The following is a 27,274-nucleotide window of genomic DNA, read 5'->3' as shown; positions in this document are numbered from 1 at the left end:
CTCACCTCTTTTAAAGTACTCAACTCTCTGCAAACTACAGGTTTTAATTTTTATTTATTTTTAACTTTAAAAAGCAAATAACCTCTCCAACAGCCAGGGACACACTTCCCCTCTTTAATCACTTCCACTAAGAGGAATTTAAAGAAATTAGCACTCAATTAGCACCTGCTCTGCAGCTTTAGCTCACAAACGGTGATGTTGAGATACAAACAGTGAATGTAGATTAACTCTTGGGGATCGCTGTGCTGACAGATCCACCCGTGCAGTGAAGGGAGAGAAGAGGCAACTTTAAGACCACACGCAGCCGAGCTGTGGGGTTGGGGTCTTTAACACGAGGATAATTAATTTTTTAACGGAATATAGTTAAGGTACTTGAAACTCTATGATGTTACTTTAGGATGTAATTAAGCGCTGAAACCCTTGATTAAAAGGATACAAATCACCTATCAGCAGGATGTGCTGCTGTCTTGGTGGAAACATCTTTTAATCCAAGTAAATATCTGTAATAATACACACAAACAACAAAATAGCATCAAACATTATTTGACCACCAAGTAGATTTTGTGCTGTTCAGTTCATGACTCTTCAGACATCCATCCCACCATGGGCAATGCCACTGCTGGGTTAAGCTCCGTACTTGAGCAAAGGTGCAGGCAGCACAGGGGGGGCTGGAAGATAGTTTCAATAACATCCACATCTGGTTTTCAACTATCTCCTGCCTTTAAGCACACAGAGTTTTATCGCTACAGATAAAACAGCCAATTAGTAAATTAGGGGAAAAAAATATTGAGAAAACGAAGTAGGATTTAGGGACATTAAAGCATCTTGCAGAAATTTCTCGCCGCTGCTCCTTGACAGGAGGCTACGGGGAAAAAAGCTTTTTATTTTTCTTTCGGGGAGAGCCGGGGATGGAGCTGGCCAGAGACATTGGGACACAGCCTGGGGACACCGGGAAGCCCCGGGAGTGCAGCCCGGGATGGTCGCAGCTGCCGGCGGGGTCCGCTCCCCTGGGCGCCGGCCTGGGGCCGGTCTGCGTGCTGCCCAGGGGGTGATGTGCTGACCAGGGGCACCTGCCCTCCCCCCCCCCAAAAAAAAAAACCCAAACCGGTTCCCGCCCCTAAATGAAGCGTCCCTGAGAAGCCGGGACTCTTATTCTGACGCGGTGCGGGCAGGGGGACAGGCAGGACCCGCCGTGTCATCTGCTGGCAGTACATTAAAGCCTCTGGTATTATAACGCTACGCAGAGGGGTACTATGACAGTCCGGGTCAGTGAATGACGGTCCCTTCCCAAAATACTGGTTACAGCCCAGGTGACAACTTCTAGCCTGTAGGTAAGATGCTGTGGTTTGGGGTTTGGTTTTGGTTTTGGTTTTTTTTCTACGTCACCTTTTACTTGGTAGCTGGACAGGGAGCTGGCATGAGAAGTCACAGTGTGCTCTAAGTGTACCTATAAGATGCAGTGGTGTCAAAGGAAACGTGAGACAACCAAGGGGGTTGCCTATTTCTAGAAAGCAAAGTGTCTCTATTATAAGTTATTGTTTCTGTCTTAAGGTCAGAAGTCTTTAGATTTATTTTTTTTTTTAACCACCCAACTCAAGGTGGAATGATTTGTGGAGAGAATAACTTGTGACAAGTGAGTCTGTGCATCAGCTCTTGTTTAAGTGCAGTATTCTAGAGAACAAGCTAAATACTGGTTTCTGCACAGAGCCTACAGGTAAAATGAATGAATCTGTAGTCAGGCAGTGATATAAAAATGGTATAAAAACAAGATTCAACGAGTTTCCTCCACCAGTGAACCAGAACTTATGGAAACATTTCAAAAATTTGAGGCAGTGTCAAATTCCAAGAGATGACAAGGGGACAGCTAGGGCGTTTTTACTAGAAAACTGGTTTGCTAACAGTTAATTTACAACTAATATTGAGAATTACCTTTAGGAAATGAAAGCTTTGAATTTGTAAAACAAGAGCTATGTCTCCAGTTGATCTCCCCCCGTGGGAATTTATGACCTGGTGGAGCCCTTCCTCGGGCTGTCCGATGAGAGGAACACAATATACTGTGTATATATAGCAGCCAAACAGCTGATCTCAGGGGGGCAAGATTACCATTTTTTCCAGCACATGTAACTGTGTGGATTTATATTCTCTCTCTCTTTTTTTTTTTATTAGGAGCTTTACATTTATTTTAGGGGGTTAGCTATTCATCCTGGAGCTGAAATTGTTTGTCGGTTTTAACAAACTTGCTCATTTTGCTCTAATTAAACTTTCCTCTTTTGTAAGTTATGGTAACTCATATTTAAATATCAAGGACCTACAAAATATATGCAGGACCTCTGAGTAGCTCAGCTTGCCCTGCCTTATCCTGCAGCTTTGTCACTGGGGCAATTATTAGCCCTGGACAAATCACTTCAAATGGAGAAGCACTGTCATTGGCAGTCCAATCCCAAATCTTAGTTTGATATAAGAAGGTCAGAATTCCAAAACCATTGGAGAAGAAATCAGGATACTTGGTTTCAAAGGTTTAGTTTTAGGCTTAAAAGAAAGTGGAACCTGTTACATGCTTCCTTATGGTGTAAGAAATTTCTCAGCATGTTTAGCCAATTCTCCAAGTGACAGGATATTTAGTATTTTGACAGGGCACAAAACTGCAGGATTGAGAGATCTTTAGTTAAGATGATACATGGCAAATTACCTTGCTTAGCAGTAGTATCTACAGTTATCTGTAGAATTAAGCAGGTGGTGGATCACCTCAATAAACCACTTGCTATTTATTTTAGAATTTACTGGGCTCTTTCATGTCAGATAGCCTGAGTCAGATAGAGTGTGTGACTTAGTACTGTAATCCAAAATATTTATACAGTTCTGGAATAGCTCTAATCAGTCCTAAATATCTTTACTTTAAGCTCGAGCTTCAATTGTCAGTTGGACAAACTTCATACTCTTTGGATTGCTAATGACTGCTCACACCAGTATTTTTGTGGTTCAAATGGTGATGTACAATTTATTCTATCTGTATTGTCTTCCTTAAGGGAAAATCCACACCAAGAAAGCCTCTATTCTGCAAGGCAAGGGTTCCATTCTATCCAGGAGCCCAACCAAGAAAGCTTTTGTGGCCTACCACCTAACTTTTACCAGCCACCTCTCCAAAGCCAGTTCTCACCAACAAAAACACAGGACAGCCGTGAAACCTCTCCTATGAGTGTCCCTAATTTCCCATCCGTTTCCTCTATGTGCCAACCAACCATGTTTAACTACGAACGTCCAAAACACTTTATCCAGTCTAAGAATGTGTGTCAAGGGCAACAACAGCCTCCGGGACCTGCAGCCTCTACAGAGTCAAGTAGACAACTCAAACAATCCTCCATCCTAATACAGCCTTGTAACCCGAGCGGGCAGAAATTCTCCTCCTCGTCATCGCTGAGCTCGTCAATCACGCTCTCCTCACCATCCTGTAGTGCCCCTAAGGAACCCACATATCCTGTCACACCTGCATCTGCACAGTCTCCTGCTAGCTCATCATCTGGGCAACGCCTTATATCCATGCCTAACCAAAACCCTGCTGCATTTCTGTGCTCAGTGCTACCCTCGCAGCCTGACTATAACAGCCAAACTCCTTCTCCTATGGAACCTCAGTAAGTATATCCATGCTTCTAACCTCCCTTTGCTTCCCTCTGGCCTGGCCTCTCCCACACTGACCATCCCAAATCCAACCATCTGGTAAAGCTCCAGTTTGGTTGAAGCCAATGGTGCACCTCCCATTGGCTTCTGATGTTTGAGGCAGGACGTTGCATGAATCGGGTTAGGAGGCTGAGCACTTGCCCTACTTGCCCTTGGCATCTGTGTGGGAAAGATGGGTATCCACCAGGAATGACACTGCATGGAGGTCATGTCAGGGGCTGCTGTGCAGGTTTTCTGGGTCAGTTTGATCTGATGGAAATCAGTTGTTTAAGAGTATCCAAAATAGGAGATGAATACCCACTCGAATTTATCTCAGCAAGCATGGCTAAAGAACAGGGAGGCAGGGGGGAAGGCAGGAGTATTTCCTACCTATAAACTCCCTTAAGATTCCTAGGAAGACTCAGCAGCATTTTCAGGTTCCATGTCACGATGGGATTCTACCACTCACCTACAGTATAGTTTTCATTAATCATATGTGCTAACAGGAAGGCAGCCACTTGAAAATTTTACCCCTTCAGACCAAACACAGAATTCTGAATAGGTATTATATAATTTTGCCTTTGGGCTGCAATCCAAATATCTCCCAAGGTCAGTGAGCTTTCAGAGGGAGTTGGGTCTGCCTTCTCACCAACTTGTATTACTGACAATATCAGCTGGAAGTCCTGGGGAAAGTCAGTGCAGAATGTGCACAGAACACTCACAGAAAAGTGATAGGGGCGGGGGGGGGGTCCTGCTGCCTTGCATATAAATTCAGGTTTAAGCACCTGTTTGTATTCAGGTAGAATTGCAGCAGGGTGGGAAGAGGAAAGGTAAGATGGAGCAGGCAAGAGGGGCAAGGAAAAGTGTTTGTTAAAAGTATTGCAGGGGGGGTTAGGTATACACCTGGAGTAACTGCTGCTTTTTATCTCTGTGGTGTGAGGTTGTTTTCATAGCAAAGGGCTTTGGTGCCCCGCTCTGCTTTTCATAAAAGCTGTTCTTAAATACAGCGTCCTATAAATTGAGGAATTACTTTCCTAATCATGCTAGAAATGGGCAGACAGATGTGAGACATTAATCTGCTGGACAAATTATTAGTTTTTAAGTTATAACTTGGGGAAGTTAAGTCCAAGCAGCACTGGGAATACATAGCAGAATTATAACCCTTCTACCATCTTGTAATGAGGAGAACAAATTCTCAAGAGATGGCAGAAAGAGGATTTTGAATAGAAATAATTGCTGAACACAACTGCACACACTGAGTGCTGTGACCTCTAATAGACCTTTTGTGGGATACTCCTCTTTTCCTAGCACCTTTCAGAATCAAGTCTACTATCTAACTCCAAGACTTGATTGTGTCTCTTGACTCTAGATTACCCAATCCTTTGTGCAGGGGGTTGCAGCAAGGGCTCCTAAAGACCCAGCCTACCTTGGCTGTTGAACACCTGGACAGAAATACTACATGAAGTAACTTTCTGGGGACAAGAAGAGGACAACTAATAAGCTATTTGTTCATACCTATCAATTACTTTGTGACTTTGCTGTGGATATGCAGCACTCAGGGCCTTTTTCACAATTGAAATTGTAATGGAACACAGTTTTTGAGGGAGAACTTGCTCCTGGGCAGGCTCCCATTGCTCAGTGGAGATGGTGGCTGCCCCAAAACATTGCTGGCTCCAGTGCACACACCTGAGCCTGGGCAGGGGCCACTGCAGGGTGTAGGGATGCTGAACAGTGACCAAGAGCAAACTGCTGCCAGAGTTGTGGGAGGACACTCAGTGACTTGACTACATCATGATGCTTCCTCAGAAGGTTTTGATTCTCAGTTGCTTTATGGGTCCACTTGAACCACAGTTTCTAGGAAGCAGATTCACATTGTTGTGTTTATTCTATGAAGCTGTAGCAATCAGTCAAGCAGACCTACAGGAATAACTTTGTTTTCTCTTCCTGCATGAGTAGTTACTCACAACCAATGTATAACAAACAAGCTAGCATCACCTCTATGCATAAGACATCAGACCAAGAAATTCAAGGAACAAAAGAGGCACTAATTCAGGACTTGGAAAAGAAACTCCGATGCAAAGACAGCCTTCTTCAGAATGGCAACCAGGTAAGGAAAATCTGATGATTAAAGAACCACATTGCTCTGACTCTCAGTAGTGCAAGCAGGGATGCAGAGCCTAGTTTTAGTGTCCTAAAGGCTGAAGCCTTCAAACTGAGCTGAAAGCTGAAGGAAATGCAGGAACACCACTGCCCTAACACTTTTACTCAGAACCCAGCCAAGAGTTCTCTGGGTCATTAATAACCAGAATGGGGTGTGAGGTGGCTGAGTTTCTTCCATTAGAATTGGAAGAGATGTTTTTTTACAACAGCAGCTACATTTTTATTCGTGGCAGAGGAATGGTGTAAAAGGTATAGTTCTGAAAACTTTACATCCAACCCCTTCATTTCTTCATTTATTTTTATGCTATCAGAATGCACAGAGTTGTAATGGTGGCCAGTTCCAGCTCAGCTTTGGGAAGGCCCAGTAGAGGATTGCATGATGAAAGGTGGCCTGAATGTGTGGCAGAACAGAGGGCTGCTGTAAGTCTGTCTGTACACATCTATTGTGGCAACTATTTGCATCCCTGTGACTTCAGTAAGGGATGTGGTGACTTCTGAAAGCCATCTAGTATGGCAGGGTGGCTTTGGGCTGCTATTGGGCTACCTTTCCCTCTTACCCTACCTTCTCAGCCAGCTCACACCATTCAAATTGTCTTTGAACTTGGTCAATTAAATTAATAAGGCTAGTGCTGGGAAAAGGTACACATTTAGAGCCATGACACAAACCTGAACTCTCTGCTAGGTATCCCTGCTGAACATCACATCCCTTAACAGTTAGAAACCCAAGGAGAATCCCCTGGTTCTTCAGGCATGATTTCAATCTGGCTTTCAACACTGGGGTTAATAAACCATCCCAAATCAATAGTATAGAAAAGTACTAATATGTGAAAGCTCATTCTTGAGACCACCATCATGTGGTAAAATCTCTGATTTCTTTTATATGAATCAAAGAAATTATATGTTCTTCTATCATAAAGTCTGTCTCCTAAAAGAAGGTGTCTCAGTCTCAGGAACTACTTATTTATTCTTCAAAGAGTCACTATGCAGTCTCCTTTAGCAAGAAATCCAAATCTGGGAGAAAAACTTGCTTACCAGTAGGGCAGCACATTACAGCAAGCTGAAGCAGGCAGGTCACTGGTGTGGGAACCTCCCTGCTGGCTGGAGGCAGCCTGGTAAAAGCCCAGAATTTATAGCTTCCATCTTCTTTCTCTGAAGCAGAAAGGTGTTTTTCCATTACTATCAGTTGGCTCCACTGTTGGGAAATTGTGTCATATATACAGTCATAAATATTGAAGGAAAAAAAATATCTTAGGTCAAATCTGACCTAATGTGTCCCTAGGAGGAATGTCCTATCTGCTGTAAGGGAGTTTACCATTGCAAGCCAGCTTTTCTTCCCATGGAAAGCCAGACTAAAAATAAGGCTTATGCAATCACCACTGTGTCCTCCTCCCCTTGTCCTCCAACATCTGAACCAACTGTCCAATCTCAGCCACACTTGATACAGCCGTGACAACCTCAGGGATGTTAAGCTCTTGAAGGTTTTGGAAAAGGTCTTTGTCACTCCCTTCTAAAGTCCCACAAGCCTTCCCAAACCCTTAATTCCCAGGAGGAGCTAATATGTCTTCTACTCAGTAGAAATTGAGTCAGTTTGTCTGGCATTCTGCTGCTCAGGGAACTAAGGTATTCAAGTTCTTCTTAAGTAAGCCAAATGGCAGAGCTCTGCCCATATTTACCCCCCACGTGCTGAACCCATATTGTAGAAGCTTCCTGCTGATGCCTGAAACACATTCTTGCCTCTCAAGAAAGCACACAGCATTTTATACAGTGGCTGTTGCACTGCCATAAACTTCCCTAGTGCTCCCTCAGGGGTTGTGGTGCTTCCCTCTGGCTGTGTCTGCTTCTGCTGTGGCTCCTGCTTTTTGGGAGTATGGAACACTAGCATCCATCATGCCTCCAGCTCCTGAAGCGAATCCACAGCTGAATGACATGAAGTTTTCCCAGTGCTACCAGAAAGGTACCCTGGGATTTACTCTGGCTTCTGAGATAATGCCATCAGTTACCCATAAATAATCCCAGTGGAGAAAGAGGAGGAGTGGAAGGCCACAGATGGCACTAGGGAGGCTTTGATGAACAGGCAGTTTAATCTTTTATGCATTTCAGTGCTGTATATATTGAGGCTGACCTCAGTAGGCATCACAGACTGCAAACCCTCTGGAACAGACGTGGTGTTTCTATTCGGCTGCTGCTTTCGTTGATAACACCCTGAATTTGTGGCATATTAATGTCCTCTTACAAGCTGATCTCAAACAGTAAATGGACTTCTGACTAGAATTCCTCTCTGCTCTGCTTTCAGCGATTAACTTATGAAGAAAGAATGGCTCGCAGGCTGCTTGGACCAGTAAATGCTGCATCTGTGTTGGAGGCACAAAGTGAAGACAACATGCAGAATGTACAGGTAAAATCCCTGGCTAGAGCAATGCTTTCCTGGTGATTGTCCTATTACCTGCCTGTCCCTGCTGGGATAGGGAGCTGGGGGGTTCATTTGGTACCAATGCAGGGAAGGGAAGGGGACAGGTCTCTCTAGCAGGGCTCTGCATAGTAGGGATTTGGGGGGTTTTGTGGGGGTTGGTGGCAGAGGTGAGGAATTTAAGCACCTTCCCCTTCATAGGACTGATCTGTAGGAATGACCTCTCCAGGGAGGAATTACAACAGCTGCTGCACAGCACATTACACCCTGCCTGTCACAGGCAGAGAGCAGCACAGCCAGGGATGCAGGTACCCACTGTTTCACAGCCCCAGTTCAGACTTGGCCAGGACAGCAAAATTCACACCTGTCACTGTTTAGAATAAGTGACATTGACTATAAGAAGTCAGGTCCTTGGGGTGGGTTTTAGCCCTTCCAGCCAGGGGTCTGCAATCATTAAGAGAAGGAAAAGCAGTTATTTTAGCAGCCTACATGCCAACAGACAAGAATTTATTACTACTGGCATTTTCTAAAAGCATTTTAGTTGGAGACTTGCATCATTTATTGTCTATTCAGGCCAATTAAAAGCTCTCTTTGGAACTTCAGTGATCACAGTTAGTGGAAATGTCTGTGATTATCTGTGCAGCCAAAGAAAAAGCCCCTCCTGAGGCATGCACACAGAGAGCCAGCAGGCTGGCATACACCTTCCAAAGTGCAGTTAGCAAAGCTCTTTGATGCAAGAAACACTTGAGATCACAGCAAGAGAGGAATATTCAGTCTGAGCTATTTCCCCCCAACAATGCTATGACAACAGCAGGCAAGAAGGGAACATTAGAGATGTCAGACAGCAAGGGAAACCTCACCTGTTGCAGAGAACAAGGAAACATTTGGTCAAAAAAGGATGACTGACAGCTTTGCAGAGTATGGGAAATGCTGCATAAAAAGGACCACTGGAATGAGAAATTTGCTTATGTTTACAATATCTTATTCCCATTGCTTAGTCTTATTTTTAAATATTGTCATCACTGATTTGTTCTGCCTCCCAGTTCCTCAGGAACTTAATTAATCAGTCAGCTCATATACCAGAGCCTAAGAATTATCAGCAACTTCACCACTACAGCATCATTTCACAAGACAAGAAAGAATTGTAAGGAACTTGTATAAGTGAGCAGATACAAGCAATTGCCTTTGGACTTAACATTCAGCTCAGTCAAGCAAATCCTCATTCAAGCAATACTTGCCCTGAACTGAAGATTTCTGTGCTGGAAGTTTAAATCCAGGCTTAAATGTTCCTCAGAATTGGGCTACAGAACCAAGCTTAGTAATGGCTCAATACAAACACCCCAGAAGTTTCCATGCAGGGTTTTCCCCAGTCTGACTCTATGGCTAAAATGAGTCATTGGTAATCAATTTTCCTTTTCTTTTCCAAACATCCAAGTGCCTAGCAGGAATCAGTCCTGGGTACTTTAGCAGATTTACTCATGTGATTGTGGAGTTGTCACTGAACTTAGTTGGTGCTGTGATCTAGAAAGAAAAATATTTTCCAGCTCAGCTGTGTCCATTGCTATTTGTACCATATTTAAGTGGGCACAATACACTGCTCTTGCCAGCAATTCCACTTCTATTCCTGCTATGGGGAAGGACACTCCATACTTAGCCCTCATTTTAGATACTGCCAGCAACACTACTCCCTTCTGACAAAGGTTATTGGCTGGCCAAAAGCTGTGTGTGCCAAACAGAACTGCTGCACCTATCACCTGTGCAGAGAAAAGAGAAGTTGTCCCATTCTGTTAATAGGCCTTATTAAATTATGGCAAAACCTAGGGTGAAAGCAGAGTGTATTAGCAATATTAGCAAGATTCTTTACCTCTTGTCCCAGTGATTTCTGAAATACTCAGTTTGCTTTTAAGCAGCAGTCAGTATACTAACTTAAAATGGCTTCTTCTTCAATTTATAGATAAAACGTTTTCTCTGAGTTAACTCACCTCTTTCCTCTTCTTCTTTCCAAGCACCAGAACACAGAAAACATCAGGCTGCAGGTTCCTACAACACATGTAAGGTAAAGCATAAACTTGTGCTGTGACAGTCTTTAAGACCTTTTTTCAACTGTAGACAGTGTTAGCCTTACTTCACTTACTTACAACTTTTTCTAAAGTAATAATCACTAAATTCATTCCCTTCCTTTCAACTAAAAGACACTTGTGGATGCTTGGTGGTGCTGTGCCCTGCAGCTGAAAGAAACCACAGCCCTAGTGCTGGGATCCTAAACCTGTTGAGGGACTCCAGCTGCAATCAGGGCTCCAATGTCATTTGTGCTCCAGTAACTTTTACACAATTAACTGTTTCTGTCCACTTTTTTAGGAGCAGACCTTCATCCAGAGCAGATGACCGTGGACATGACTCAATCCAGGAGAAGTTCTTCCAGCCACGTTTTACACAAGTGCCTGAAGATGTCATTATTGAGGAGGGGAGGTTCTGCAGGCTCGACTTTAAAGTAATGTCATCCTTTGGCTTTCTGTCCCATCAGCTCTGGGGGGTGTGGGGCATGAAGAAAGGTCTCTGAGCCAGTGTCTTTGCACTTCAATGAGGCAGAGCACTAATGGCAGAGCGGGAAAGGTCTCTCCAACCAATGTAAAGCAAGAAATTGGAGATGGCTAAATGCATCAGCATTTTCCCTCGGAAAATGTAAATGGCATTAGCTTATACCAGTCCTAGTGTAAGGAAGAGCCTGGGTCCTCTACATGTGGAACTTCACTGCAAAGGCTGTTTGCTGGTTATTGATTGGCTTGGGTCTTTTTTAATCTCTCCTCATCCATTTTTCTTAAGAAAACTCTTGCCAGACTTTGACATGACTTTTAGCCATTTTGCTGCCAGTAGCTTAACTTCTGAATGTCATGGGCAGCCTGGAGCTTGCCTGCAGGACAGGTTTTTTGTTTATATACAGTACCAAACCAGTATGGATGGCTGCTGATAGACCTAGCTTTCGTATTAAAAGAATGAGTTCCTCTGTCCATGAACCCACAATGAGTATCTTTGGCCTAATCCACACAGCTTCACACCATGGGAACAACAGGGGTTTGTAGGAAAGGCATCCACTGTCTTGTAGCTCAAACCTCATCTCTCCACAGCACTACATGAACCTCTCTCCATATCCAAAACTAGGAGAGACTGTAAAATTTTGCAGTAGGATCATGGTTTGATCACCTGTCAGCATCAAACTCCCTGTAGCATTAAAGGGCTTTTATTATCTTAAAGCTGTTTGACTTCTTCCCTGTTTTCTTCTCCTTCACAGGTCAGTGGGCTGCCAACTCCAGATGTGATGTGGTATCAGAATGGAAGGATGGTCCATCAAGATCAGTTCCATAAAATGATAGTGTCAGAAAAGGGATTCCACTCATTTATTTTTGAATCAGTCAAAGCATCTGATGCAGGCACATATGAATGTGTGGCTGTTAACCGGGCAGGAGAATCATCTTTTGCAGTAAAAGTGGAAGTAATTGGTAAGATTGAGAGCACTGATAATTACCTAGCCACACATGGAAAAATCTCATGCCTCCCTCTTTGTGTTTGGGACATAAAACAATTAAGAAGCAGATGTAGCTCTCCAGATATTCAGGCTCAAACTATAGTAAACACATTTTAATTCACAGATCTGGTATGCCATAGTTCTTCAAAGCACTTCTAGTGCAATATTCACATATAGTGGGTTGTCCAGAATTTGGGAGGAATTAATCCCTGAGAACTGATAGTATATGTTGATTGACTCTCCTCCTAAAGTGGATTGTATCTACCATGCCCTTATACTCATGGGATTTGGCTGCAGACTAAGGAATTGCAGTAAAGAACACACGCTCTCCTGAATTTAGCATTCTGAAATCTTAAAAACCAAGCATGATATTTGTGTTCAATACTTAGAGTAACTCCTCCTTATCTTTCCTCTTGAATTTAGCAAAAGAACACCACACACCTCCAACTTTCATCTTCAAGCCCCAAAGCAAAAAGGTTTTTGAAGGAGATACAGCAAGACTCGAATGCCAGATCTCTGCTATCCCAACACCCCGGATTTACTGGAAAAGAAACAACGAAATGGTACAATATAATACAGACCGAATAAGGTATCCCATTAATGAGCTGGCTGTTGGGATGTTACAAAACAATAACCAGTATTTATTAAGTCAAAATTGAATTGGCTGGTTTCTAAAAGCAGTAAGCTGGAAATCTCACCCTTGTTTGTGACAGTCATGATGCTCAGAGTCTTGTTTTGAGGGTGCAGAAAGGAAGCTCTGGGACTAGAGGCCACTGAATTCTAGCAGCAAATACAAGGCCCATGGAGCAGCATGGCTTTAGGATTGAAACATGCAACATGTTTGTGAAGCTGTGGGGCTACAGAAGAGCCTTAATGCCACCTCAACAAATTCACTGGTGCCTCCTAGCACAAATGCAGTGTTTATGCCTAAATGGTTTGCCGTGCCCTGCAGGAATTGTTCCAGGGCTTTCTCAGCTTCTGAGTGAGACTAAGAGTAAACTGACTCTAATTTCAACCTCTTCTCTCCTTCCCCAGTCCAAGCACTTACAGATACAAACACCTTTGTTTTTTCAGCTTGTTACATGACAATACTGGAAGGATTTGCCTCCTGATTCATAATGCAACCAAGAAAGATGCTGGTTGGTACACTGTCTCTGCTGTCAATGGAGCAGGGGTGGCCACATGCCACGCCAGGCTGGAGGTGGCAAGTAAGTACCACATCACAGTGCCACAACCACCACACTGAAACACTGCCCCTTGTCCTCAGAACAGACTCTCCAGATTAACCTTAGACAGAGCTAAGACTGCTGGGAGGATTTCTTTCTGAAGATACTGAACTAGACTAGAAGTAATTATTCCCAGGAAAAATTTCTTTTGTTTAGCATAGACACTGCAATGTGTCTTTTACACATTGTCTGCAGCTGCCATTTTAAGACTACAATTTGGCTGATACCAAGAAAGAGGGTGAATATAAATCTCTGGTGTCTGAGATTCAGGTTTGTCAAATTCTTCCCAAGGCTTTGCTAGTTTATGTTGCAGGTAAAAAGCATTTTGCTCTATGATGGGTCTTGCCACAACCTGGGAAGACACTGAAGGAGGCTTTTTTCTTTCTTCTAGCACATGCAAACAAGCCAGTTCCAGCCCCAAAGCAGTTACGGGTTCGACCAACTTTTAGCAAGTATTTGGCACTTAATGGAAGAGGACTGGATGTGAAACAAGCTTTCTCACCAGAAGGAGAGTTTCAGCGTTTAGCCGAGCAGTCTGGACTGTATGAAAGTGATGAACTTTAACTGGAAAGGAAGAGGAAAACTTACACCTATGAGAGACAATTATAACATAGGTGCAGTTAACTGGTGGTTGCTCTAATTAGCAAAATACCTACAAAATATTTTTACTTTGACTCTTGCACATTCAGCTGTTCCCATTTTACTGTGTTAGATTTTATTTATATGGGTTGGTGATTATAACCATTTACTGAGTACTGAATTTTAACTATAAAGCCTAAGAAAGCAAGGCAATTAGTTTTTACAAGTGTGGGTGGTTTTAGCTCCACCTGTGCTTGGTAACATGCTAAAGTAGATTTGCTTGTACTGCTTCTCTAATATCACTCTTGATAATATCAGAAGTCTGTACTGTCTGAATACTAAAGCCAAATAGACTAGAGTGTTTTTATGAGAATAAATTAGAGGCAAATAAAATTTTAAATATCCAACACTGGCTGTGACTCTTCCTTGATCTGTTAAAACCAGCTATGGATGTCTGGCATCAGTTGTAGCTTGGCAAAGGTGACTTCTTACCAGTCTGCCACTGGTCCTCCCCCTGCCTCCTCCACACATTATGTGTTTTCTGATAGCTATAAACTAGATGCTGACATTCCCTTAACACTTAAACATGTCAGAAAAGCATCATCAATATTTTTTTCCTTGAACACGTGACCCAAAAGCTGCACTATATAACATGAAGCACTAAGGCTGCCATGTTATACTTCTTCACTCCTTTAATCCAGAAAGGACTGTGACTTACCTGTTTGCAAAGCTATTGATTTGAATCATCCAAACAGTTTGTATGCTGCTATTCACAGCCACCTTGCTCAAAATAGTGATACATACCATGAAACCTGGTTTTGTCAAACTGACAAACACAATCTCTGAAGATTTTTCAACTGCAGTTGCTAAAGGAAAATCTGTGAGGGTGGAACCAGACAGAACTCCTGCCAGGGGTTGCACAGTAACTCTGCTGCGAGTCAGCAAACCCCCCCAGCATCTTCCAGAACGGAAGAAACGAGGCCTTAACTTCACACCACAGCGTTCTGCCAGTAAATAAAAAATCCCAAACCTAAACCACACAACACTTGAGTGTTAAACCCCCAAGTACACCCTGAAGCTCTACATCCACACTCCTCCTCTGGGCTGCCTAAGCAATGAAATAAACTAAATAACTCTTGGGGGGTTGAAATGACCTAAGGCAGATGGATAATAATTTGGCCCCAGGCTTCTTTGGAACACAAAGTGAACGCAGTGCCTGGGCAGGGGCACGGTGCTGGTGTTTGAGCACAGGAGACCTCGGGTCTTGTCACCTCTGGGACCCCCGCAGCAACACCTGAACCTGCAGCGTTTGTATTAATACACACAGAACGAACACATCCTCTGCTCCCCAGCACTTCACGGCAGGAAGGGGATTTCTTATTTGCCTGAACTTAACCCGGGAGGGAACCAGACTCTGCAATTTATCGTTTCATTTCCCCCCGAAGGAAAGGCTGCCCAGACGGGAACAGCAAGCCCGGGCTCCCAGGGGCTTCGCGGTGGGCAGAGGGGGACAGACCGGCTGAACACCGCCGACAGAAATAAAACCATGGCATAGGCTCCGAGGGCCAGAGGGGCAGCCCCGGGCAGGCCGCGGCTCCCCAGCCCGAGCCCTCCCGCAGGCCGTGAGGGGAACGGGCCCGAGGCGGGGGATCGTCCCAGCCCGGCCCGTTGGGATTCAAACGGGGGAGCGGCGGGAGCCGGCCCGGCCGCCATGGAGCCGGCGGCGGCGGGGCAGACACCCGTGTTGGACGTGGGGCTGAGCGGCAGCGGTGCGTGAGGCGACCCCGGCCCCCACGGGAGGGGGGCGGACTGAGGGCTCCGTCCCCTGACTCCCCTGCTCTGTCCCCACCATCGTTTCCCCGACCAGGTGCCCCGAGGCCCCGGCCCCCTTGGAGCGGAGAGCAGGAACTGAAAAGCGCCCTGCTGGAGCTGGTCGTCTACATCGCTTTCCTGACAATCCTCTGTATAGGTAAGGCGTCCAAAGACCCAGGTGATTCTTACAAGTCATAAATAACGTGCGAGCTAAACCTCTATAAGCATTGACACCGGCTGTCTTCAAGCCGTAAGTGTCACTCCAGCCGCAATGGCCCTGCCTGCCTTTTTCTAGCCGCATGACTTAATGGCAAGCGAAGCAGAGAAGCAGGGTCAGAAGCTGCTGTCATCCATCCCCTCTTTGCCCCTTCTTCCCAGTAACATTCGGCATGGTGAGCACGGACAGGTATTACCTGAACAAAGTCATGTCCCATGTCTTCCTGGAGCCCTCCTCTGAGGATGCCAACAACAGGGGTTTCAAGAATATTCAGAACAAAGATGACTTCTGGAAGGTAAGGCTTCCACTGAAAAGAGGTTTTCTTGGAGAGCAAACAAGTGAAGAAGCTCCTAGTGTTAATCTGGAGCATTAAAGGCTCACAGCTCACCCAAAAGCAGTGTCCAGCTGATGAAAGGCAAATAATTAAAATGCATTTGGAGAAATTAATTCTGGGTACAAACAGTAATACTGATGTTTCCAAATAATTAATAAAGAAGAACAATAGGTCAGTAATCACTGCATCATATTGTCAATATTAGGGTTGGTCTGAAAAAGGATTTTGGGTTTACAGTTCTTTTGACTTTCAGCTGCTAAAAAAACCAAAATTCTTTCCACTGGAGCACCCAGGAAAGTATATCCTCTGGGTCCACCTGGTTTGCTGCTCTATTACCTTGTATTTCAGGGGAGGTTGCTGAATGCTTATCTCTGTTTTCACTACTAGGTGGAGAATTTCCCAAAAGTACCAGCATTGCCCAGCTGAGAGCAGAAGGCAAAGTTTCTCACCCTAATCTTGCTTAACTGGAAATGCCTCATTATAGCAATTCATTTGGAAGAATTGTACTCTCTCTTATCATGGTGTCTGTTAGTGCTAGTCCACAGAAAACAAGCCCTTTTTATCCAGTGTTCATGCTGATGTACTAGGAATGGTTGTAACACATGCTCAGATGGTGCTAAGCCATAGGAGCTTGTTGTTTGGTGGTTAGAATAATATTCTCCCTAAGTTTAATGCTCCTTATTTGCATCTAAGAAACACCCTGCCTTCAAAAATACTTCTTCATTTAAATTCAGATGACTAAAAACCTCAGAAATACACCCCAAAGCAGCTCTTCAGAGATTAAGATAACTAACAGATTTTGTTAAAACACCATAGAATTGTTGCCTTTAAACATATCTGTTTAGAATTCAGCAGGTTTTTTTCAATGAAACCCCAAGCATATATGTTGTATTCTTACCCCTAATAATCCCATTACATTTCTCTGATAGAATTGCATATTGCACAGAGTTGACTCATAGCACAAAGATGTAAATATATCCTATAAGGCAGTACAAAGGTGTGAATTGTTTGTATTCTAGCTTAGATTTGGTGACTACAAGTAACCCAAGAACCCTGTCGAGATTTACATGCTAGTAAGTGGGGCAACAGTGGTGTTTAAATCTTCTTTTGAAACTTTAACCTCATTTGTACAGTTTGCAGAAGGAACTCTGTTGGATGGACTGTACTGGAACAAATGGTACAGCAACAATACATTAAACTTCCAGAACAATAACAGCCATATTTACTATGAGAATTTGCTGCTAGGAGTAGCCCAGATCCGTCAGCTGAAAGTACGAAACAACACTTGCTTCATCCACTCATATTTCCAGAATGTTTTAGAAGACTGTTACAGTGAATATAGTTATGGAGCTGAAGACACATCTGACTTTGGTCTAGGCAGCAGTCCTGAGTAAGTCATTCCATTTCATCACAGAAGTGGTTTTGAAAACCTAACCAAATCCTTAATGCCAGTGATCTTCAGTTAGTAAGAACCACACATGCAATTAAAGAGTTTTTCTCCTGTTTACATTGAGATAAACCATGGGTTTGCTTTTGTGCCAACATTCTAGATGGGAATTGGGCATGGGATATGTACAGGAAGAACTGGAAACAGCGAGCCCAGTTCAGCAGCAGCACATGTTAGTGGGCCTAACTCCACTAACATCTCTGGAGAAATGCTCAGTTACATGAGGCTTGAATTTAAATTGCATGTTTATAAATTGGAGTCATGCTAAAATGCTCTGGAAGCAGAGCCAAAATGCCTGCTTCATGCACTTCATCTAGCAATGATTTAATGCACTGAGAGAACATGCCACAGTAAAAGTGGACTGTGTAAACCAGAGATAATCCATTTGCCTATAAAGGTTTTAAGGTAATAAACTGTCTGGCTCACACTGGGTGAAATCCAGATTCATAAGCAATTGGTGTTTTGTGGATGAACTGAGGTACAGGAAATAGGAGTATTTAAGGCTGTATGTTTTGTGTTTATTTAACATAAAAAAAAAAAAAAAGGGATTATTTAAATGTCTGGCTTAAATGGACACTTCTGGATACAGAAGAACTCAAGAACTAAAAAGGACTACATAAAAAAATTAGTTAAATCTTACTTCAGTCAAGTTTCCAGCTGAGCTGCTTTGTTTTCCCATTTCTGACAGATGGCAATACAGCTCAGGCCCCTCATTCTCTCCATGGCACTGGGGATATGTGGGCTTATACAGGAGTGGAGGATTTATATTCACCTTACCTAAATCAAAGCAGAAGAGTATGGAGAAGTTGATATTCCTCAGGCATAATGAATGGCTCACTCAAGGCACCAGGGTTATATTTATCGATTTCTCAACATATAATGCTAATGTAAACCTCTTCTGTATAATCAGGTGAGTTCTTACCTTGACTACATGTGAAATCCCATTTATTGAGACATGATACTCCCATAAGGACACAAGGAAGGGCTGGTCCTCTCAGCCATACATAGCCATCTTTCTCAGGTAGCAGCTGGCAAAAGAGTAATTCATTAAATATGCAGAAACTCAGTTACTGCAGGGAGCAGGGCCCCATCTTCCCTTTCCATTTTTTCCTAATAGCTGGTATCTGGTTAGTACACCTGGTTGCTGCTCTCAGCTGAAAGAGTTTTTGTAGCATTTTGCAAGGTCAGAAACTGGATTATTAGTCCTCTTATCAGATAATGGAGGGAGAAAACTCAGGGCAGGGTGAATGGCTGCTCTTCTGAGACATGGTTTATTTTAAAGACTTAAATGAACACCATAGCTTAACTATCCCAAGAGCTTCTCATTTTCCCCTCAACCTTCCCTGCCACGCAATACTCTTGTGAGAAACTGTATAAGCCTTACAAGAAGGTCTTACAGGAGTCCCAGTAAGGTATTATTAATGTAGTAATAACCAGTATTAGAAAATTAAGCTGAGATGGTTTAAGAAGAATGCTAACTAACACCAGTCCCCGATTTTTTCCAGGTTGGTGGCAGAGTTCCCTGCCACCGGGGGTGCTCTTACCTCCTCACAGTTCTACTCTGTGAAGCTCCTCAGATATGTCACATACAGAGATTACTTACTGGCTTCTTGTGAAATCGCCTTTTGCTGCTTTATTCTTACATTCATAATCCGGGAAGCTATAAAAATAGTAAAACTGAAAAAGGAGTATTTCAAAAATGCCTGGAACTGGCTGGAAATGCTGCTGCTGGTGGTGAGCTACCCCTTGACTTTCACTTCTGTGCTTGCTGGCCTAGGCTGGCACTGGATAGAGAGCCAATGAGCCAGAACAGATCAAGTCTCTCCTGGTTAGAGGCAGTCATCTGCTCTTCTACACTGAGGAGGCCACATGGCTCACCACAGTTCCATACTTCATGTCTTTTCCAGCTTTGCTGTCAACTTATTAGAGTTCCACATCCTTTCTACTCATTGTTCACCTTGTTTAAACCTTAATCTGTGCAGAGGAGGGCAGCACAGAGCTAACCCAGTTTGGTTTGTAGCACAAGCCCAGAATTATCACAGTGCAGTTTCCAATGGCTTGGCCAGTAAAGTGTCATATACACAGTTCATGACAAACCATCTAAGAAGTTCTTCAAATCTGACCAAGGGCCTTTAAAAATCAATGCTTTGCTGTGCAAAGTAACAAGTCTGAAAAGAAGGGATACAGCTGGACATGAATTTCATTGGCTTCTCCTTTCCTTTAGGCATCCCTCCTTGCCATTGCCTTCAACATCTACCGCACTGTGCAGGTGTCCCTGCTGATGGAAAAGCTGCTGTCTAATGACTGTGTATATCCAGACTTTTATTTCCTTGCATACTGGCAAGTCCTTTATGACAACATGATTGCTGTCACCATCTTCTTTGCTTGGTTAAAGGTATTGGTTCTTCTTCTTTTTTTTTTTTTTTTTTTTTTTTTTTTTGTACCAAAAAATCATTGTCTACACACAGCATAAATGGTGACTTCTACTTTTTCATGAGTGAACTGTAAAGGTGGGACTAAAAGGGAGCCACAACTTATTTTTTAACCTTGGTTTGGGTGGCCTCTTTGCTCCCAGTGACTGGATGAAGCTTCCCAAAGCTTTGCTTGATCCCTTTACCAACTCTCTTTGGCCTTGTGATATTTTACAAGTATCACAAAGAAGCTGTGGCACAGGCAGGGAAGCTTTTTCTCATCTGCCAGAAGATGCTTTACAGTCATGCCCCAAGTACCTGAACATAAGCTCTCATGAAAGGTCTCATCCTTTTAAAATAAACAAACAGACTTTGGGCCTTCCTCAACCTCCCAGGCCAAGGCTGGAGGAAGATGTTTGGGAGCACTGGCAGTTAAATTCTATAGAAAATCTTCCTCATTACATCCATTCTGTGCTCCAGCTCCATATTCCCACTGCATCACCCTTCCCTCAGACTAAATACTGTTAATTTAATAGCACAATTGTGCTTATAATTAATGACTGTCACTGAACAGGCCCTGTTTCAGATCCAGAGCAAAAGAGAGCTTCTTACCAAGTCAGACTCTCAGGGAATGCTCAGATTCCCATGCAGAGTGGCTTGACCTGCAGTCTCCTTGACCAGAGACCCAAGTTTGCTGGAGCTGATTACTGGTACCCAGTAAAAACCTGTCCACACACCATTAGCTTTAGCACATAAACCTGTTTGTTCAGGGGAATGGTCATCTTCTCCAGCAACACACCCAGTCCTAATTCTCCTTACAAATACTTATCATTCAACTTCATATCTAAGTAAGACTTAGCCTGTAAATTATGATTAGAGATACCATGACAGAAACTCTCATAAGAAGGTACAATATACTGTGATCCTCCAGTAACCATACTTCCTGTTCTCTTGCAGGTATTTAAATATATAAACCTGAGCAAAACCATGACTCAGCTGTCCTCCACTTTATCTCATTGTGCCAAAGACATCATTGGATTTGCCACCATATTCTTCATTGTTTTCTTTGCCTATGCCCAGTTGGGCTATTTGGTTTTTGGGTCGCAAGTTGAAGAGTTTTCCACTTTCCAAAACTGCATGTATGCTGCTTTCTAAACTTTTTGATACAAATCCCTTGATTGGTGCAGGTGTAAACCAGTTTTTTGCTAAGCAGAACTTAAGAGTACAAGTCTCCAACAGTTAAGCTTATTTCTTAGAGAAAATGTAAAATATAGCTCATTTTTGATCCACCTGGATGTGATATAGTTCTAAGATGCTCCAGCACCAAGAAATAAATATTTATTTGTCTGAGCTCTAGGAATAAAATCCCCTATACGGGGACATAGAGGCTTAATACCTTCTGTACTGACAGAAGATAAGGGATCCTAAAGTCAGAAGAAGAAGGGAAATAGTATTAAAAATACCCCCAAACCAACTTCAAATGTCTTCAAAATGAAATATTTTCTCATACAAGCCAAATACAAATTTTTTTGTACTTTCAAATTCAGAAATACATACTAAATGGCTGGTTTACCATTGCCATTTTACCCTGGCTTGCCTTCTGATTTTTCAGTGACTAAGGTGTTTACATAATGCTTACAATACTGCTCTTTAGGAGAAGCCAGTCAACCTCACTGTTCTGTTTCTTTCTCCCAGCTTTACCCAGTTTCGTATTGTGCTGGGAGATTTTGAATTTGAAGCCATAGAAACAGTAAACAGAATCCTTGGACCTCTTTACTTCATCACATTTGTATTCTTTGTGTTCTTCCTATTGCTGGTAGGTAGCATCTTTAAAATCTTTATCCTATAAACAGTAGAGAATCTTGTTCAATGCTCCAAGACAGGGTTTTCCACCCCAGAATAAGAGCAGACTTGCCTCAGCACACAGTCCACACTCTTCTGCAGTGCCAGACAAGACATTTCACAGCTCTCCCTTCCTCCAGACAGCCACAAAAGGGACTCTTGGAGCCAGAAAATGAGCACATTGCACCTTTCACTCCACTGCACCACCCATTCCTTGGGATTTTAATTTCTGAAAATTTAATTGGGTGCTCTTGGAAACTGCATGAAGGCAGCCTTGGCAGGTGGGAACTTTAAAGCCAGACTTGAATGGGACTGTGTAGGGGCTGCTTTGCTTTATCAGTGAGACTGATGTTTTCATTAACTACTTCAGAGCAAAACACCATCTGAAGAAGGTACAAGTAGGACAGGAAATCCATTACCTCCAAGGAACTGGGCCTTTTAACTAGTACTACAGATAGGAAATATGTTACTTGTCTCCCAAAAATACTCCTTAAGACCCTGAGATCATCAGCCAATTTAATGTCCTTAGGAGTGTGTCTGCACCCAGCAGAGCTCTTCAGTTCAATTAGTTACATGCCCCAAAACAAGTCCCAGCATAACACAAGTGCATTTCCCAGAAATTACTATTACCTAACTGTATCCTTCCTGTGCAGAATATGTTTTTGGCTATTATAAATGATGCCTATTCAGAAGTCAAAGGAGACTTTGAGGTGATGCCATATCAACGACTGAAGTTGAGAGACCTCATTAGAAAGGTAAGGAAACACTTCTATAACCACCTCATTTGTTTCAAGATAAGAGGAATTTTAAGCTATATTACAAGCAAAGAGCTTTAAACAGCTAACCCATAACCATTTAATATTTAATTTTTTTCTCTTTAAACAAACATTAAAAAAAACATTTGACAAATGCAGACTTCCTTCCATAAAACCCTCAAGAGCTCCTAATGGTAAGAGGAGCATAAGAATTAGGGTACAAGAAGCCTACCTTTACTTGACCTTTTAAAAACAGTATTTAAGACAAGCCTGGTTTGTGATATATCCTGTCCACAGCTTTCTCCAGACTTACTGTTGCTCCTCTTCCAAACTTTTAAACAGAGTATCTCCTCTGCATGGAAAAAACAATAGAATATGTACCTTTAATAATCCACTAATTTCAGACTGTTTTTACATGCCAGAAATGAGTATAAAAGGGGAAGAAATCTTTCCCTAATTTTTCAGTTCAACTTGAAATTATGACCTACTCCTTTCCTGCCAAATGCATACACTGAAGCCAAAGAGACTGTGTGCAGTTCTGTCTCAGGGACAGCTCAGTACCTCTGACTTTAACTGGGGAATACATCTTAGATTTTCCCACCCAAGATCATGCCCCAACATCCTCAGTTACAATAAGATTAACTACTGCAGTAAGATTATACTGAATATATCTGGAAACAGAAACTTAAATTGATCTGCTCTTTTCCTCAGGGATTTCATGACAAATATGACACATAGCAGGCTACGTTCTCTGAGCTGAGCTAAGGGAACAAAGAAAGTGGTGGACTGGTGGGATTTCTATTTAATTGCCATTATATGCTGGTGTTTTTTCCCTTGCATTCAAGTCCTTGTGCAAAAGCATCTCTGGTTCCAGGCAAGCCATTTAAAATCCCTGCCTTTTCCTGTCTTTCCAGTGTTGCAATAAAGCCCTTGTCAAGCTCAGGCTAAAGAAACCAGAGATGCATCCAGCAGGCAAGAACCTGGAAAGGTAGGATCTCAGCATTTGCTGTTACCCCCTGCACTGAGCACAGATGTATACTCACAGGATTTCTGTCTCTTCTCATTTTTATGAATGACAAGCAAGGAATTTCCAGCCACTGAAAGAAAGTCTGTTTCTCAGCTTTCCATTGAAAGTGGCACTAATGAACAGGTAGGCTTTGTTCTTTCCTATGTTCTTAGAAATTGCTTGTTATATTTCAAATGTTGAATAATACAACAGGAGTAATAGTTGTCCCCACCATTACTTAAAAAAGCTATTTCTCCACATGATACTATTTTTAACACCATAAGAGTAGCAAAAACTGGTCTATAAATAAATTAAAAAATCTCAAATTATGCCCAAAACTTCCAATGAAAACTTTCTCAGGCAAGCTCATACACTACAACAGCAGAGCTGGCAGGAGGGTGAGGTCAGTGTGTCCTAGCCATGGTATAAACTGGTGAGCTGGGCCTTTACCCAAGTGTTAAACAAACAGATGTATGGAAAACAAGTTTTGCAGCAATCTGCTGGGTCACAGGCTGCATCTACAGCAAGAAGAAAGATTACTGTAGCTTCCTTTTTCTTTTTTCTTCTCCTATCCCTCTCAACTCTTGACAGTTGCATCCCATCTTTTGCAAAGTGACAGAACAAAGTACTTTCAGATAAAGAAGTGAATGTTTTTCCTTCCCCAAGCTGTATGCATGCCCCCTCCCTTTCATGAGTGTGTTACAGGTGTCCCAGTGAGCCATGCTGACTTTGTGATTATTTTTTTTAATCCTTTTGTTGTTGCATAGAGCCAACTGCAGCAACCAACCCTAGAGCAGTATGTGCCTGCTGAGAACATGGTCTCAGTCCCAGCTCAGAGAAACGTTTCTGCTGCAGAAATTCAGCTGTAAGTGCGTGTCTGTTCTTGCAGTCTTATTCCCATCCCCAGGCAGCTGCAGCCCTAGCTGAAACCCTGAGTGACAACTGAGAGACAAATCCACACAAAGGCAGTGATTTTAAGGTGTTTTCACTGTTCTTATTCTGGCTGATAGAAACTGTCCTCAAGGAAAGAAGAAAAAAATGAAATAATTTAGTAGAGCAGTTTGTGAGGACATTAGTCAAGACTGAGGTGGGACAAGAACTTAAAATACTGTCACTCTATCAAGAACAGTTCCTAGTGGCTGCCCAGGGAGGGGGGACAGAGACTTCACCTTGTGCTTGTGAAGGGGTATTTCAGGGCTTGGACCATTGGCAGCTGACACGAGTGAGCAAAAAGGATGGTTGCAAATGCCAAGTTCAAGGCCAGGATATCTCAGGGATTTATTTTGTGTGTTCTAGGCTCTTCGACTACACAGCTCATTTGGGGATGGAATTAAATCAGACTAATACAAAAATCAGAAGTATGGCAAAAATGATACAAAAACTGAAGAATAGTTCAGGCAAGAGAACACAGGAAAATACATGAGTTCACCTGGTAACAGAGATGGTCTAAATCTTCACACAGAAGAGTGTGAGATCCAAAGTCCCCATCCCACTCCCTACCCTGTATTTTTTCTATTTGTAGATAAGAGAAGCAGGAGTATTAATAAATGTACATACCATTGCAGCTTCTGGGTCTTTTTTCAGAAACTTTCATACACTTCTTCAGCTCTGAAAAGAACTGACCAACTTTGCTAGAGTTCTGGGTAAGCAGAACCCACAAATGCCTGAACTACATTTATTCCTCTGCCTTGTTTCAGGGCACAGATTTGCCACCAAGAGAGCAGATCATGAGCAATGGCAGCACCCTGGGCCTGCCAAGCCCTCCATCACCCAGCACAGTCCAGAATATGGGCATTGGTCCTCCCTTCCCAGACTGCCTTTTTGCTAGCGCATCTGCTGCCAAGGTTGATGTTTAGCTCTTAACAATTCTTATTTCAAGCACCTGCTGCTTCCAAAACAGGTTACTGTTGCCTTCAGAGAAAACCATCAACATATTTTTTCAGGAAAACAAAAAACCCAAATAAAACCCCGACAGCCTTTTATTTCGATGGCCTTAACAGCTGGAACCACTAGAGGGCGATTTGCTTCACCCTTGCACCGGCCTGGATTTTCAGAACATCCTTTTTATATCCCTGGGTCAATTTATACCTGTTGCCTCAGACACAAGGTTCAAGGTTATGTTCAGGCCAGAAACTATCTGGTCCTGTGTATTCATTAATATTTGCTCTTTGCTGAGACTCAGCCACAGGAAGAAACAAAATACATGTCCAAATGCCATCTTAACATGGGGCCATCACTGGGCTGCAACACCTCATCTGAACCACAGTTCCTGCTCAAAAGTGCTGCTGCTGCTGCACCAAATGTCAGCTCACACAGGACATGCAACCCCCAGCTTCCAAAGTATCCTAAAACTTACATCAATTCCACAGGGATTCATAGTACTGCAAAGCCTGCACAGCACTATCAAGCTACTACCTGGTATCTCTGCACCTAATCACACTGTGGAGGAGCTGTCTGGAGGGAAGCAGAGGGGCATTTGGAGGACCCAGAAGGTGATGATCACCTCAGCCCCATAGCACAGTGTAGCCAAGCACGGCTCTGCCTGTCAGGGTTCACTGGTTCTGTACTTCAGCCTCCTGGCCAAGGCGAGGCACACTGTCCCTTCTAGAGGGGACCAGTTTAAAATAAAACCACCTCTTCCTCTCCCAGGGGTTCCTGTTGCCATGCAGTCAGACTCCCAGAAAACATAACATCCCTGATGACCTGGTTATCTGGATTACTCAATAGCCTGACATGCAGGAAAACAAGTATTGCATCTTTGGCATCTCAGACCTTTCCTCTTCCTGGCAACCCCTCTTCTATAAAGTCTCAAAACCTTGGCCCACAGTTACGTACTCAGAACTTCATCAGTAGCTTTCAAGTACTCCTTATCCTTGGCTCTGCTCCTCTGGGGTGTGGGAAACCCTCTTTATAGCCTGCCTCACTTCTCCCCACAAGCTCTTTGCCCTGTGGTCACACAATGGCTCAAGCAAATCTGTTTAAAGACGTGAAGCTTGGATTTCTGTTTCCACAGAACTGGTTATGTATCAAGTCTTGTCCTACTATCACTGAGCTTTTACTGGAGGCTGCCTTCTTTCCCCTCTTCATCACTTGCTCCCTCAGCTTCCTAGGTTTTTTTCTTCTTCCCATTTACCTTCACTGCCACACATCCACAAGCAGAGTCTTCACCTTCAGGAGCTCTTCTGTCCCCTGCTGCCAAGCCTTAGGCTGAGGAAAGGTGGATTTACACAAAATACCACAGAAGAGTAAGCTGTAAAGAACTCACTTGAATTTCATGAGATCTTACATCAATACATTATGGACAGAAAACCTACTTGGTCTAGAGAAAGAGCATCCTCTTGTGTTTAAGTGTGTGCAGTAACAGTGCTCTGGCCACAAGCACAGCAGTAACTGCTGCAATGCGGATTTAGAGGCTGAGAGATCATCATGGATACATAGACACAAACATGGCTCAGCAGCTGAGGGTGTGTTCATTGGCAGTGAATTAATTAGCCAGGTAAGGAGCTGTATCAGCTGCCTGCCCCATCTACTCCCCAAGTTGCTCCTGTTGGAGCAGGAATGAGTAGGGCTCAGTCTGCTCCTACAGCATCACCCAGCAGGCTGGCACCCTGGCAGGAACAGATGCCCACCTGGCACCATAAGCCAAGTTGTCACTTTTGGAGCTGATTTGGTCACTTTCCTGCTGTCCCCACTGAGCAGCACAGTTTTAAACAGGTAAAATAAGGCTTAAGTTGCTGCAGCTTCAGCAAGGGCTGTCTCAGCACCTGCTGGCAGGCTGTGGAATTCAGCCCTGCCTCAGCAACACCCTGAAACTACAAATACACCCAGGAATATGGGAAGACTCAGCATTTGCTTTTAAGAGATAGAAGTGGAGGAGAAAGCATGATGAGAAACAAAGATG

General features: G+C 43.2%; 2 protein-coding genes and 1 long non-coding RNA gene across 5 annotated transcripts in view; 2 read left to right on the top strand and 1 right to left on the bottom strand.

Moving 5' to 3' along the window:
* LOC115599061 overlaps window positions 1–7,377 on the bottom strand; it is a 46,578-nt gene extending 39,201 nt beyond the window's left edge. Inside the window, exon 1 of the long non-coding RNA XR_003988118.1 lies at window positions 6,847–7,377. This is a non-coding gene — a long non-coding RNA (uncharacterized LOC115599061). The remainder of the gene's footprint in view (window positions 1–6,846) is intronic.
* On the top strand, window positions 1,168–13,956 carry MYOT (myotilin). 3 transcript variants are annotated; one of them, XM_008505605.1, is made up of 10 exons: window positions 1,168–1,331; window positions 3,027–3,629; window positions 5,611–5,761; window positions 8,108–8,209; window positions 10,228–10,277; window positions 10,580–10,712; window positions 11,511–11,718; window positions 12,168–12,333; window positions 12,819–12,952; window positions 13,362–13,956. In XM_008505605.1, the coding sequence occupies exons 2-10, from the start codon at window positions 3,193–3,195 to the stop codon at window positions 13,532–13,534; spliced, it is 1,554 nt and encodes a 517-aa protein (XP_008503827.1). In that variant the 5' UTR covers window positions 1,168–1,331; window positions 3,027–3,192; the 3' UTR covers window positions 13,535–13,956. The 3 variants fall into 3 exon arrangements, with proteins under 3 accessions (XP_008503827.1, XP_030315011.1, XP_030315010.1); XM_030459151.1 differs by lacking the exon at window positions 3,027–3,629 and having other exon boundaries at window positions 1,189–1,331; XM_030459150.1 differs by lacking the exons at window positions 1,168–1,331; window positions 3,027–3,629 and adding an exon at window positions 4,391–4,484.
* Window positions 13,957–15,260: 1,304 nt separating this feature from the next.
* PKD2L2 (polycystin 2 like 2, transient receptor potential cation channel) lies at window positions 15,261–24,346 on the top strand. Its single transcript, XM_030459169.1, has 13 exons — window positions 15,261–15,318; window positions 15,417–15,518; window positions 15,740–15,873; window positions 17,046–17,302; window positions 18,048–18,269; window positions 18,865–19,093; window positions 19,584–19,760; window positions 20,728–20,909; window positions 21,466–21,586; window positions 22,266–22,367; window positions 23,282–23,355; window positions 23,452–23,517; window positions 24,141–24,346. The coding sequence occupies exons 1-13, from the start codon at window positions 15,261–15,263 to the stop codon at window positions 24,163–24,165; spliced, it is 1,749 nt and encodes a 582-aa protein (XP_030315029.1). The 3' UTR covers window positions 24,166–24,346.
* Window positions 24,347–27,274: the final 2,928 nt, after the last annotated feature.

This window comes from Calypte anna, chromosome 13 (genome assembly GCF_003957555.1).
Source record: "Calypte anna isolate BGI_N300 chromosome 13, bCalAnn1_v1.p, whole genome shotgun sequence".
NCBI lineage: Eukaryota > Metazoa > Chordata > Aves > Apodiformes > Trochilidae > Calypte > Calypte anna.
This window is presented reverse-complemented; position numbering and strand designations above follow the sequence as displayed.

Coding starts and splice junctions, on each gene's coding strand:
- MYOT (XM_008505605.1), top strand. CDS start 3,193: ATGAGTGTCCCTAATTTCCCATCCGTTTCCTCTATGTGCCAACCAACC. Junction 3,630..5,610: donor CCTTCTCCTATGGAACCTCA/GTAAGTATATCC, acceptor CTGCATGAGTAG/TTACTCACAACCAATGTATA. Junction 10,713..11,510: donor TCTGCAGGCTCGACTTTAAA/GTAATGTCATCC, acceptor TCTCCTTCACAG/GTCAGTGGGCTGCCAACTCC.
- PKD2L2 (XM_030459169.1), top strand. CDS start 15,261: ATGGAGCCGGCGGCGGCGGGGCAGACACCCGTGTTGGACGTGGGGCTG. Junction 15,874..17,045: donor ACAAAGATGACTTCTGGAAG/GTAAGGCTTCCA, acceptor TCATTTGTACAG/TTTGCAGAAGGAACTCTGTT. Junction 21,587..22,265: donor TTGTGTTCTTCCTATTGCTG/GTAGGTAGCATC, acceptor CTTCCTGTGCAG/AATATGTTTTTGGCTATTAT.